This window comes from Natator depressus, chromosome 2, assembly GCF_965152275.1.
Source record: "Natator depressus isolate rNatDep1 chromosome 2, rNatDep2.hap1, whole genome shotgun sequence".
NCBI classification, from domain to species: Eukaryota; Metazoa; Chordata; order Testudines; family Cheloniidae; genus Natator; species Natator depressus.
In genome coordinates this window covers 214,609,868-214,622,416 of record NC_134235.1, presented here as the reverse complement: position 1 = coordinate 214,622,416, position 12,549 = coordinate 214,609,868, and the positions used below count along the sequence as shown (strand labels likewise).

The 12,549-nt window shown below is 42.0% G+C and overlaps 1 protein-coding gene across 4 annotated transcripts in view; it reads left to right on the top strand.

Annotated features, from left to right (window-relative positions):
* Nucleotides 1-321: 321 nt before the first annotated feature.
* Nucleotides 322-12,549, top strand: part of GLCCI1 (glucocorticoid induced 1) — a 109,554-nt gene continuing 97,326 nt past the window's right edge. For 2 of the 4 annotated variants that reach the window (XM_074945856.1, XM_074945860.1), the window contains exon 1: nucleotides 324-1,104. In XM_074945856.1, coding sequence (XP_074801957.1) covers nucleotides 654-1,104 — 451 coding nt within the window. In that variant the 5' untranslated portion in view covers nucleotides 324-653. Of the gene's footprint in view, nucleotides 1,105-12,549 lie in introns of all 4 variants that reach the window. The other 2 variants (XM_074945858.1, XM_074945859.1) reach the window with 2 other exon arrangements.

Here is a 12,549-nt window from a genome sequence, read left to right as displayed (position 1 = left end):
CAGCTCTGCACGCGCCCCGGGCCTGAGGCAGCCGGCTCCCCTCGTAACACGGCCGCCACCTCCCACTTCCTCGCTCGCCCACCCCGCCACCGGGCAACTTAAGCCACCCAGACCACGGCTGCCACCTCCCCACAGCGCAGAGCTGCTCTCCCTACCCCCCCGCCATAAAAACAGACCGCTGATTGGCGGACAGTGCTGCCCTTCAAGTGCCGCAGCCAATCAGCTAGGGCTAAAGGAGGCAGAGTACCCAATGGGGGCGCTGCTTGCCGCCCCTTGCCCGTCGCTGCCGGGCGACTGAGGCTACGAGTTGCCATTCGGGGGCAGGCAGGGCGGCGAAGAGAGCGGGTGGCGATTGCTGCGGCTCGCGCGGGCAGGCGCACGGGGCTTGCTGCGGACCCCTCCCCCCCATCGCCGTGAGGGACAGCGCTATACGATGTGAACGGCTGCGGGGCTCCGCAGCGCGCCCGACGGGCGGCGATGGCCAGAGCCTGGCGCGGGAGCAGCCGCCGTCGCCAATAGGAAGCGCTGGGGTAGCCGGGTGGCGCGGAGAGTCGGTCGGGCCGTGAAGCGCTTGTCCCGTCCTGCCTGTGGGGAGCCAGCCGGGGGCAGCGCACGGAGCCTCTGCCGGGACTTGCGACCCCCGCCTGCCCGCCATGTCCTCCTCGTCCAGCTCCTCTCAGACCCCGCCCGGGCACCACCCGCCGCAGAGGATGAGGCGCGGCGCCGCTGGGTCACCCACCGCGGCCAGCGGCGCCGCCGGCAACGGTGCGGCGGGAGGTGCCGCCAGCAGCGCAGGGACCAGCCGGCTGCTCCAGCCCATCCGAGCGACCGTGCCCTACCAGCTCCTGCGGGGCAGCCAGCACAGCCCGACCCGCTCCCCTTCCGCCTCGGTGGGGAGCAACACCGGGCCGGCGGGCGGCGGAGGGGGCCGCGGCAGCAGCCCGCCCAGCACGACGCCGCCGCTGGCAGCGGCTCCCCCCCCGGGAGGCGGCGTGGCGGACCCAGGGAGGGTGAAGGGCAGGCAGCGGCGCTCGCCAGAGAGCGGTGGCAGCAGGAGGAGCAGCTCACCTGAGAGACGGAGCCCCAGCTCCCCGGTGTACAGAGGTAAAGCACCCGGGGCGGAGAGAGACCGGGGGGCCGAGGCCGAAACACCACCACCTCCTGCGCCTTCCCCTCCAAAGGGGGGCGTGTGAGCCCCGAAATACTCCCCGCCCGAGAGAGGGACAGGGTGGGTGAATCTGATGCACCGCAAAGAGACGAGCCATGAAATAACGCCCAGGAAACTCGTCTTGAACCTGAAAATACCCCCTTGATGAGTTTCCCATGGAGATGGGGAGTGAGCCCCGAAATACCCCTTCTCCCCACTTCCTAAAGAAAGAGGGTCTGAGATCTGACCTCAAAAAAATTCTATTTTGTCTCCCTTCAAAAGGGAGTGATTGGTGGGGGATCAGCGCTGAATGTCCTCTCCCTTTCAAGGGAGAGTAAGAAACCAAGCCTTAAAGTATTCTTTGCAGAGAGAGATTGGGGTTTAGGGCTGAAATACCATCCTGTGTTCCCAAATAGAGTGTTGAGGACAGGCCTATAAGATACACCCGCATACATGCGCACAAAAGGAGGTGCAAACAAGGGCTGAAAGGATCACTCTCACATACAAGAGGAGGTACAAATGCAACACCTAAAGTATGACCCCCCGCGCTGCCCTCCATGCAAAGAGGTTTGAGCACAAGCTTTGATATACACAAACTTGATGAGATACAGGTAGGTGCTCTAAAATATCCCATCTCAGTGCACATGGGTATAAAACACACCCTATGAATGCATCTCGCCAAATACGCCTGGAGATAAAGAAAAGCCCTAGAATACCCCATTACTACCCCGTATATGTACGCCCACGTGAATTGAGATGGCACAGATATAAGGTCTAAAGTAACCCCTTCCCTCTCCCTGGTATTTTAAAACAAACCCAACCCCTTAAACCCTTCTTTCCCCCAAATACATTTTTAACTTTAAGGTTAAAATATGAATTTTAAAATACTCCCGTACACATCAAAACAAAACACACAATTCTGATGATATAGTCTCAATAAATGCTAAAAACAAACGGCCAGACCTAAAAGATCATAAAATGCCTCAAAGAAAAAAATTAGAAAATGATAGAAACCTTAAAAATCGCAATCTAAAATACAGCCTAAAAAGCTTTAAAATAAGTACAGACTCATTATCAACAGCTCTGACATAACCTGCTTCATGTTGTCTGTTGAATTATTAAAGGTGTTAAAGTGACTGTGGCCATCTTAGTCCGTCCCCGTCCCCCCCCTCCTCCTCCCACATCACTTCAGCAGTTGAATGAATCAGACTGAATGCACTTTGTATGTTACCCTGCTGCAGTTATCAGGTATCACATGTCACCTCTTCATGGGAACGTTTTATGTGGCTCAACACCCCCTGCACCTCTCCCTAAGTCTCTCAATGTTTATAATTTGCCACAGAAATGAAAATAAATGTGTTTTGGTTGTCAACATGTTTTGTAGCAGTGGAATCAGTTCCCTTATTATTTTTTTCCCCCCACATATCTTTATTGGGTATGTGGTAAATTCTTGAAGTCTATTGTAGTGTTTGTGACTTGAGCCGATCTGGCTATTCAAATAGTCCTAGAATAAAGGCAACTCACTATGTAAGTATATAAACATATGACTAATAATATTAATGTATGGAGTTGGTATACAGTATTTACCCTGAAAGCGAATACTAAATGCTTTCCATCACATCTTAGTATTTATGCCAACATTATACAATAGATCTATGATCCTTATTTGGAAAGAGATTTGTAGGGTTACAGGGTTTTGCATGCTTTAAAATGGAAACAGTTCTTAGCAATTTTGCTTTAGTCAGGTTGTGTTTAAAAGACTGAGGTTCATTTGTTCCATTAACTCTAGGAATTTGTATATTTTTTTTTCTTGAGCTTCCTTTTTTTTTCCCCTTTAGAGACATACAAGTGTACAGTGTTGCTCTGAATTCTGGGAAATCAAATGGGAGGTCAGCCAAAACAAAACACACTTAATTGTATGCATCAAGTCTGAACATTAAAGCTGATGACAAATATTATTATAAATCGGTTCCCAGGTCTAACTTCATGATAAACATTGTAATGTTGCAGTGCGTGAGGGTCTGCACTTCAAATGGAGAGTGGGATGTGGGTAATTACCTGTAGTTGGAGAGAAATACTGCAGAGCTGTTAAGTATTTCATTAGTGTATTCATGTGGGATTTTTAATTTTACAAAGTGACATACGTGTTTGGAACTGTAAATTGTTGTCTTTGTCTTAATAGTTCAGACCTATAAATTAGTACTGAATGACTTCTCCATCATTAAACTTGCTTGAGTCTGCCTTATGGTAAACTGTTAGCAGCAGATAAAATTTGATACTGTTTTGTGTGTGTGTGTACTATATAAAATTATAAGTGGTCCATCAATATATCTGTCCATAATCTGTATGCACCCCAAGGAATTTGTCCCCCCTCCTCCAGGTTGAGCCAGCTGCTGCTGCAGAAACTGACATCCTACAGCAAATCCTGAATGAATGAATGAAAACAACGTGATCGCCCTAATAATGACCACTATTGCACACATCAACAGCTTTATTTTACAGAAATACAGGCACCATTTTCTAGAAGACTAGGATGATAAGACTGTTTTTATAGTTTTGCGAATTAAAAGGTAAAAACAAAACAAAAAAGCATTTTTACAAAATCTGGAGTGTGGCTGAGGTACCACACGGCATGAGTTTGCCATTTCTTCAGTGGACTCTGTTATGGATCTTTAGTACATAATGTACATGAAGTAAAACTCAGTTGTAGCTTGTGTGGTGGTATCTCTACAGAGACTATAGAATGGTGTTGGAATACTACTGCAGTCATAGCAGAGGGCTTGAAAACCTTCTTGCCATCAAACATGGACCATCTTACTACAGATGGTTGCACAGTTTACTCCTTTGGCTATTGTTAGCCTCTTAAATCATGCCTGAGTATGACATAAGTCTTAATGAAACTATTACATTTGTGTCATACTCTTAAAGCATTTCCCCTTTTGATGTAAACTGAAAGTTCCCACTCTTGATGTAATCCTATTTTTTGCAGTGCAGAGATCATTTTGATTTTGGCTGTGCAGACTGACTTGCATTGTTTCAGGAGCATGCTGGTGTGGGAGACTGGCTATGCTTTTGACAGAAAAGATGGTTTTTCTCTACCTCAAACACCTGGTGGTTTTCTCAGTTCCTTTCAGTATAGATGCTTTGAATTTGATCCCCCTCTAAACCATCTTGTGTGAAATACTCCACTATTATGAGTGGGTTTCTTGAGATTTACTTCTTTTTTTTTAAACCATATTCTGTAAAATTGCTTTGGGTTTGAGCCTTTTAGGGGTCAAGGCAACTGCTCTGCTGCAGGCACTGACATCACTACTGCATGAATGAAAATGGCATGCTCCATTTCTTCCTCCCATCATCCTCTTCTCCACACACCCTCCTTTCTAGGATGTTCACAATGCTATTTATATTTCTAAAAGAAGATAGCTTTTTTTATGTTTAGATTTAAGATTTAACATGCCATAAAAACAACTTTATTAGGAAAACTGTGTTTTTAAAAAATGCTACCAGCATTTCCACATGATCAATATTGAAATTGCATGGCTGAGAACTTTTGAGTTTTGTATATCTCCGTCAGATTAGCGCCCCACCCAGCCCTCCCCCCCAAAAGCCCCTAATAAATGTACTTTTTTTTTTTTAATGGTACACTAGAATAATCTTGGAAATGTGCTAGTTAAACTTAAGATGAGAAAAGGAAAATACTATGTCATTAAGATGTATGTTTTTTATAACTCAAACCAGTGTTTTAGAAAATAGGTATAAAGCCCTATGGCTTGTTGAATGTAAGAATAACCCAGTTTTGTGAGGTGAGGAATGCATGCCTCAGCCTATTTAATGCAGAAATTGATATATAAGGCAACATGACTAACAACAAAAGACAGTTCAGTAGAAATTATAGCTTGAATACTATTGCGGTAAGATGTCAGTTGAGTGAACAAAATAAATGTTGCATTCTGTGTGTTCTGGAGGGTGCGTGTGTGCTTGGGGGACGGGGGGAAGCTACCAGAATTCCCCCTAGTTGGATAAGATTAGATCCTTTTTGCAGGGAAGCAAAGACCATAGCTTCTTTAAGTAGTTTTTTTTTATATGGCGTAAAATAGATAGATTCTATAAATTCAGTAAGTTTTTACATTTAATATGAACTGACTTCCCCTGAGGTCATAATGTTGTAGCTGCAGTTCAGATATAAACTAGTTTTGTAGAATTTTTGTCTGTTTGCAGATTGAACATTTTGCATTCAGAAGAAATGCCCTAATTTGAGTTATGTTAATTATAATGGTACCTTCTAGTGTTATAATTATCAGAAACAGAAATATCTTTCACTTATGTGGTTTGTAATGTAAATCTGGTTGGGTTTTTTGGTTTGTTTTTGTGTTTTTGGTTTGGTTTGGTTTTTGGTTTGTTTTTTCCCCCTGAAATTTCCAAAGTCAGAGTTAGCTGTAGGGACAACTTTCAAAAAAATATTTTAATTGATTTAGCTGTTTAGGGAATTAAGCACTTCAGATATTTTTATAAACAACTCCTGGAGGTTTGCCAACACTAATAAGAGAAAGTAATAGCCAGGTGCTCCAGAGGAATAAATGTGTTTTATCAGTTACTATACCAGAAGAATACTGTTCATCTCTGTTCACATATGAAGCTTCGGTATTTAAAAAAAAAACCAAAAAACCTTCAAAAGATTAAACTGTTTGTATATCTCCTTGATTAAAGGCATCCAACAGTTTGACACAATGGGAGTTTATACCAAGGGTCCTGTTGTACCAAAATCAAGACCTCTCCTTTATCTCTAACAAATGTAATATAGGGAAATAATTTTTTAATGAAACTTCCTACTCTGTGTTGCCCAATGTGCATGAACAATTGCAGCTTTCTCTATTATCTGTGGCCTTCTCTTTTACCCTACGCTTGCCCCTAAAAATTGCTTTAGTTGGGGTATAATCCATAACATGGGTAACTAAGTCACTTTGGACTAAATTTGAAACCGATCCCATGAGGTGGCAGGCTGTTTAGGTAGATCAAGGATAATAGTCTCCTTTGATAAGGATGTTTATTAGGTGTACTGTGTTAATCAGCTTGTTTGTGCTATTATAAATGTTCCTAAAAGGCTTTCTTCAGATACTACATCATAGAAAAATTGAAAGATTTAGGTTTTTCTTCTATCTGAAGTTGCAGGGTATTGCAGCAGGTTACATAGATGTAAAGGAAATAGTATTTTTGTTCAGTGAGGCTACCACTATCAAAGAACACCACTTTTGATAGTACTTACACAGTGATTTATATTTTCAAGTCACTATATTAACTTTAATCTTCGCCCCCATGAAGTAACCAGGTAGTATTATACGTGTGGAGAAACTGAAATATAAGTTGACTTGTCAACATCCACAGAGCAAGTCAGTAGCAAAACTGGAATTAGGATTCTGAAGTTTCTGGTTTCCATTCTTGCCCTTTGCTGTATTCTACACAGACACATTAAACTACAAAAGAAAAGATGGAAAGAATGTATAAAGTAGAATTATATGAAGAAGTCAACATGTTCAAAATGTGGGTTGGTACATTGACAGTATAGCAAAGTTCAGCAACCCACTAAACTTAGTAATGCAGTAGGAAACTTGGAAGTAAAAATTATACTGCCTTCTGCTACTGAAGTTTGAATGGCTTGATAGGGGTTGTTGCCATCAGTAGTTGATGGCTGTCAGCTTTCTAAGCAACAGTTTCATTTTACTCAGACTTGGAAAAGCTAACCTTAACTGCATCTGTCATGTTGCAAAGTATATGCATTTTAATGTTTGCTTAATGTCTCAAATATTAAAGTGCAAGCAAACAGTCAAGGGTATACCTCAGATTGTATTGTATTTTTTTTTTTCTAAAATATATGCTGTAGGAATTATTTTGGGGAAATTCTATAGCCTGTTATACTGGAGGTCAGATTAAGATGATCACAATGGTCCCTTCTGGCCTTAGAATCTCCGAATATGTCAGACCTAATTCATTATTACCCGCAGCTCAGTACTTGTAGTCTCTTCATAGTGGAGGTTGCACTTAAGCTTCAGTTTGAAGTGATTGGTCATGTCTATAGTCAGAAAAAGGTGTGTTAGCTCGGACTTTCTGTTTCTGCCCCCCTCCCCCCAAGTGTTTATCTCGACCACCTAACACATGGTAAAAGAGCAACTAGCCTTGACTATACTATGATTTTTAACATAGTAGCTAATGTGTTTAAAATACATCTTCCTACTGAATACAAGGTCATTATGGTAAAGGCATACTAGCTAGATGTTTCTGCTAAAATAATGATTGATTTAAATTAAAATGTTGACATTTAAATAGCTATTAGGTTTTAGTGTTAACACATTATTGAAATGAATTGGGGTAGTTCTCATTTTTCGGAGTTACTGTACTGTTTTATGTACTCCCTCCCACCTATCCCCCAAACCAATTCTTGGGTAGAGTCAATGAGAATGAAAAATAAGGGAGGTTTATCACTACATCCTTAGATCTCTGCCAGAAATTCTCCTAGTTCTACTGCTGATAGTGTTGTCCTTCCCTGTCCCTCTTCCAGGGTTGGCAATTTCCCAGGAAAAACTAGTTTAGAACAGGGCGCTGGTAAATACCGGTTTAAACTGGGAAACATAATTGCTTTAGTGTCCAGCAAGTTCAGCAAGCATAGAACAAAGCTTTTCAAACTTTGGATACATCTGTTCAAAACTGAGAAATATACTTGGTCTAGCCACTACATCAGAGTTAGTCTTCTGTTACAGAATGCTGCATGGCCAAATGGGTCTGGACTGGTAGTCTGCATGCTTCTGATTGCTTAATGCTTCAAATCTAAAACTCTGCATTATTGTTTTCATATAACTGAATGTTTTTGACTTTTGTTCTTCCAGTATTGAAAACTGGAATATGACATGACGTGTAATTTCCTTGAGAAAATACCAAACCAAAATGTATACAGACATTCTCATCTTCAGGATTTCAATTACATATGTTAATATTACACCCACTGCAGGTTTGCTTCTTATTTGTATGTCCCTAAATTAATCTACGAATGTACTGCCTTATGTAACCACAATTTGAATATTTAACAAAAACAAAGTGTAATTTGGAGTGCATTAACTAAACAGTTTTAAAAATAGAAAAGCCTTGAACAGGGACTAACTAGTCTTTTGCGGCAAGGTAGAAACTGATTTAGCATGGTAAATACCATGCTATCCCCTGCCCTCTTTTCTTTCCTGCACTTGCCTTTCTCTGGCTGTCAGTCTTTTGCCTCTCCTGTTACCTTGCCTCCATGTACCTTCCTCATTCCCCTGTATATACACTTTTTCCTCTGCCCTTTCCCCATGTTCCTCTGCTTCTCACAGTTCCACTCTCAGTATAGCTTATGGGGTCACCATCTTCCCAAGGACAGTGTGATTTCTCTCCTATTGGAACAATTGGAGGTGGTGGCGAGCATTGTTAAGGACAAACTAAACTTCCTTCTGAAATAATGGCCATCGTCACCAAGTGGCCTCAGTCCCATTGAGAACATCAGGAGATGGTGGCCATTTTGAAAGAGGTAATTTCTTCATGCATTTCTCTGAAGATTATTCTCAGGTCTGACGGATAAACTTTCTGCAATGAAGAATAACAAAAATTGACTAATAATTGCTTTTTAAAAACTGTCCATTCTAAGTTACTCAAGATTCAACACTCAGGTAATTTTAAAATTTAAATTAAATATTTTTAAATTATGCCCTTTGAATTTTATATGTTAAATGCCACACTGAAAAGCCTCCTCCATGTAGAGAAAAACAGGGATTTATGCCCCATTTTAAGATTTATTTTTTCAGTGCATCTTAAACTAGAATCATGACCAGCTGTTCCATAATAAATATTGGTGTTTGGGAGAGCATATACTTCAAGTATCCATGTATGCTCTTCCTAAAATATAGTGTTTGGCTATCTAAACCATAAAGTCATATGAAGTTTAAAAAAAAAAAAACCTTGAAAATCACAAATTACATGAGAACATAATTTTGAAGCTTTCAGTAATATTGGATCTATACATTACATTAGCCATACTAAATGATATGCTAAATATTCTAATACCTTATTTGTTTCCAAGTGAATTGTTGCATGTGACCATATGATGAACTGTAACATGGTTACTGCTTAGAGGGAATTGAATTTTCTCCAAATATTACAGGTTTGGTCATGGCTTAAGACCCACTCTCAGTTACTGAGTAATTATACTTTTTTTTTTTTTTTTTTTTGGTTTGTCACATTTTCCATTTGATGCTAGTCTTTGCAATGCAGTCACTGTAGTCTTATCCATACTACTCAAGTGACAATATACCCAGTGAGAAGATGAACATTGTATTGTGCTGGTATTAATATGAATGTTAAATGACCAAGTGAACTGCGTGGTGTCAGTTCCACCATGGGGTTCTAATATCATGAAATGATAAAAACCTTGGCTAATGTAGAGTGAAAGAGGCCCAGTGATAGCATGTGTCCTCCTGGAACATTGAGTTCTGCAAAACTCAAACTTCTGAAAACCAGGAAATACAAATTTAAGGTAAACACCCACTCACCCTTAATTCTGGTCCCCACCTAAAGCTGGTAGTAGCCACTGGCAGTTATCTCAGTTCACTACAGCTGCGTTCACTGTATTAGGTGTAGCTGAATTTAATGGTGGAAGAATAAGGTGCAACAGGTGAGAAGAGCTGTGACTATGATATGAGGTGATCTGAGTCTGTCTTCCCATGTGTGCTGTCAAAGGAAAGAGGTACATGATATAGTGCACCTTGACATTCCAGTCTGGATCATTTCAATACAGAATTGTGTAGATTCTGTTAGTAGCAGGGCACTGGGGTTGTCTTGCCAAAGGTATTGTCAGTAGCGAGGTGGGATATGAGAGCAGTATGAGGATTTAATGATGGGTAAGAGGAAGTATAGTTTTGGATGGTATTCTTTGAATCCGTATGAAGGGGTTGTAAAAGGGAATGAGGTGGTGGTTAAATTTTACAAGTACGGTATTCTGTCGGCAAGCAGGCTCAGTGTTTGAGGATAGGCCAAGTGCAGGTAGTACCTGTCCATTACAGTGAAAAGGCAGAGTGGGAACATGTGTGTTATGGGTATATTGGGGCATCATTCAAAGAGAGCAGAGTTAGGTTTCATGGGCATTCCCCTTAAATATGTATTTCCTGCTTTTCAGAAGTTTGAGTTTTGCTGTACTCAGCATTCTAAAAGGGCACGAGCTATCACTGAGCAACCTTAACACTGCATTAATGAATTTTTTTGCCATTTAATTTCCTAGGCTTTTGTAAACAGAAAGTTATGTTTGCTGATAGGCATTAATGATCATTTAGACAGCTGCAGACCTCACCTTGGTTTGCAGTTGATATGCTATCATGGCTAGGTAATAAACAAAAGACCTAGCTTTTGTATAGTGCTTTTCATCTGTAGTTCTCAAAGAATTTTGCATTGTTATCCCCATTTTACAGATAGGAAACTGAGGTATAGAGGCAATATAGCTTGTCCAAGGTCACCCAGCAGGCCAGTGGCAGAGCTACAAATAGTCTGAGTCCAGTGGTTTTTCTACTTGGCCACACAGTTGTGTGATGTCTCAGTGCTTCTCCCCCCTTCCTGTACATTTTATTATAGTAGAATTGGGGTAATAGTCATACTTTGAAATGTTTTCAGTGTGTAGTTGCTAACAGACCTCAGATGAGATTTCTCTGTCTGGCCCTGTGTCCCAAAAATTTGACTGTTTTGTTAGATAGATGTTACAGTAACTTCAAGAATGTGAGAGAAGACTGGTGTGTGCTTCTCTTTTTCTCCATAGTCTGCACCACCATTCCTTGCAATATGTAGTGGGCTTGGCCTTCCCCTGTTTCAAGCTCCCCCGCCCCTTCCCATCCCATTAAGCCATTAGTTGGCACTATAGAAACCGTTAACATGTGATAAGTTGTTCCTTCCTGTCTCCTGGCCTATGTTGCTGCTTATGCCTATCACCGGAAGTAGCTTATTAGAAGGCCATATGCTACCTTGATTATGTAGCCAGAGCTGCAGCTGAGCTGGACCTCTCACTACCTACTACCCATCTCAAGTTGGAATGCCTATCTTTGAGACTTCCCCAGCCATATCCTAGGTCCACCCTCCCTCCACTGCCCCAGAGTGATTTGTATCTTAACTATCCATTTTCTGGGTTTCCGATGTTTAAACTAGTGTTGCCGTGATTCTCCTCAACCAGCTACCAGCTAATATGGAGGGGCAGGGAGACTCTCATACACCCCAAGGAGAGCAGGATACCCCAGATGCCAGAGCAGGCAGGGAAGGAGGCGGCTCAGACCACTGCTGAGGGTAGGCCTTACTGAGATCCCAGCACACACAGTGAAAGGGGAAACTCAGGGCTGATTGGGAGTGGAGGGGGCAATGTCTTCTGCTACCCCTCACATTCTCCAACCCCTCCCTTCTCCCCTCCTACTCCCTCAATCTCTCATCTGTCCCCTACCTCTTATTCCAATTTATTTCCCTCCCCTTAACACCCTTGTGCCTAGTGAAAGATCCCAGATGCTCTCCACTGTTCCTACCTACTCTTGCACCCCAGACACCTCTCCCAATTAGCATTCACATTTATACCTTTTCTTTTCACAAATAGTGTTTCTGCTATGCTCAGATTACCTTTCTCCAAAATAAATAAATAAACCAGCACCTTGACAAAAGCAGATTTTTTTTCCCCAAATGTTGACAGTTCATTCTCAGATTTCTGCCCATGCTGGGTTTCAGACTTCGAAGTTGCAGGCTCAGGAAGTTGTTAAATGATCCATTTGTTTCATAAGAACAAGATATGTTCATATGAATGATCATAAGGAGTGAGACCAGTGGTCCATATAGTCCAGTATTCTGTCTTCCAACAGCATCCAGTGCCAGCTACTTTAAAGGGAATGAACAGAACAGGGCAAATATTGAGTGATCCATCCCGTTCCAGCATCTGGCAGTCAGAGGCTTAGGGACACCCAGAGCATGGGGTTGTGTCCATGACCGTCTTGGCTAATAGCCATTGATAGACCTATTCTCCATGGACTTACCTAATTCTTTTTTGAACCCAGTTATGCTTTTGGCCTTCACAACATCCCTGGCAACAAGTTCTACAGGTTGACAGTGCATTGTGTGAAGAAGTACTTCCTTATGTTTGGTTTAAACCTCCTGCCTATTCATTTCAGCAGGTGACCCTTGGCTCTTGTGTTATGTGAAAGGATAAATAACATTTCCATATTCACTTTCTCCACATCATTCATGATTTTATAGGTGTCTATCATATCCCCCTTAGTTGTCTCTCTTCCAAGATGAACAGTACCAGTCTTTAATCTCTCCTCATGTGGAAGCTGTTCCAGACCCCTAATAATTTTTGTTGCCCTTCTTCTGTA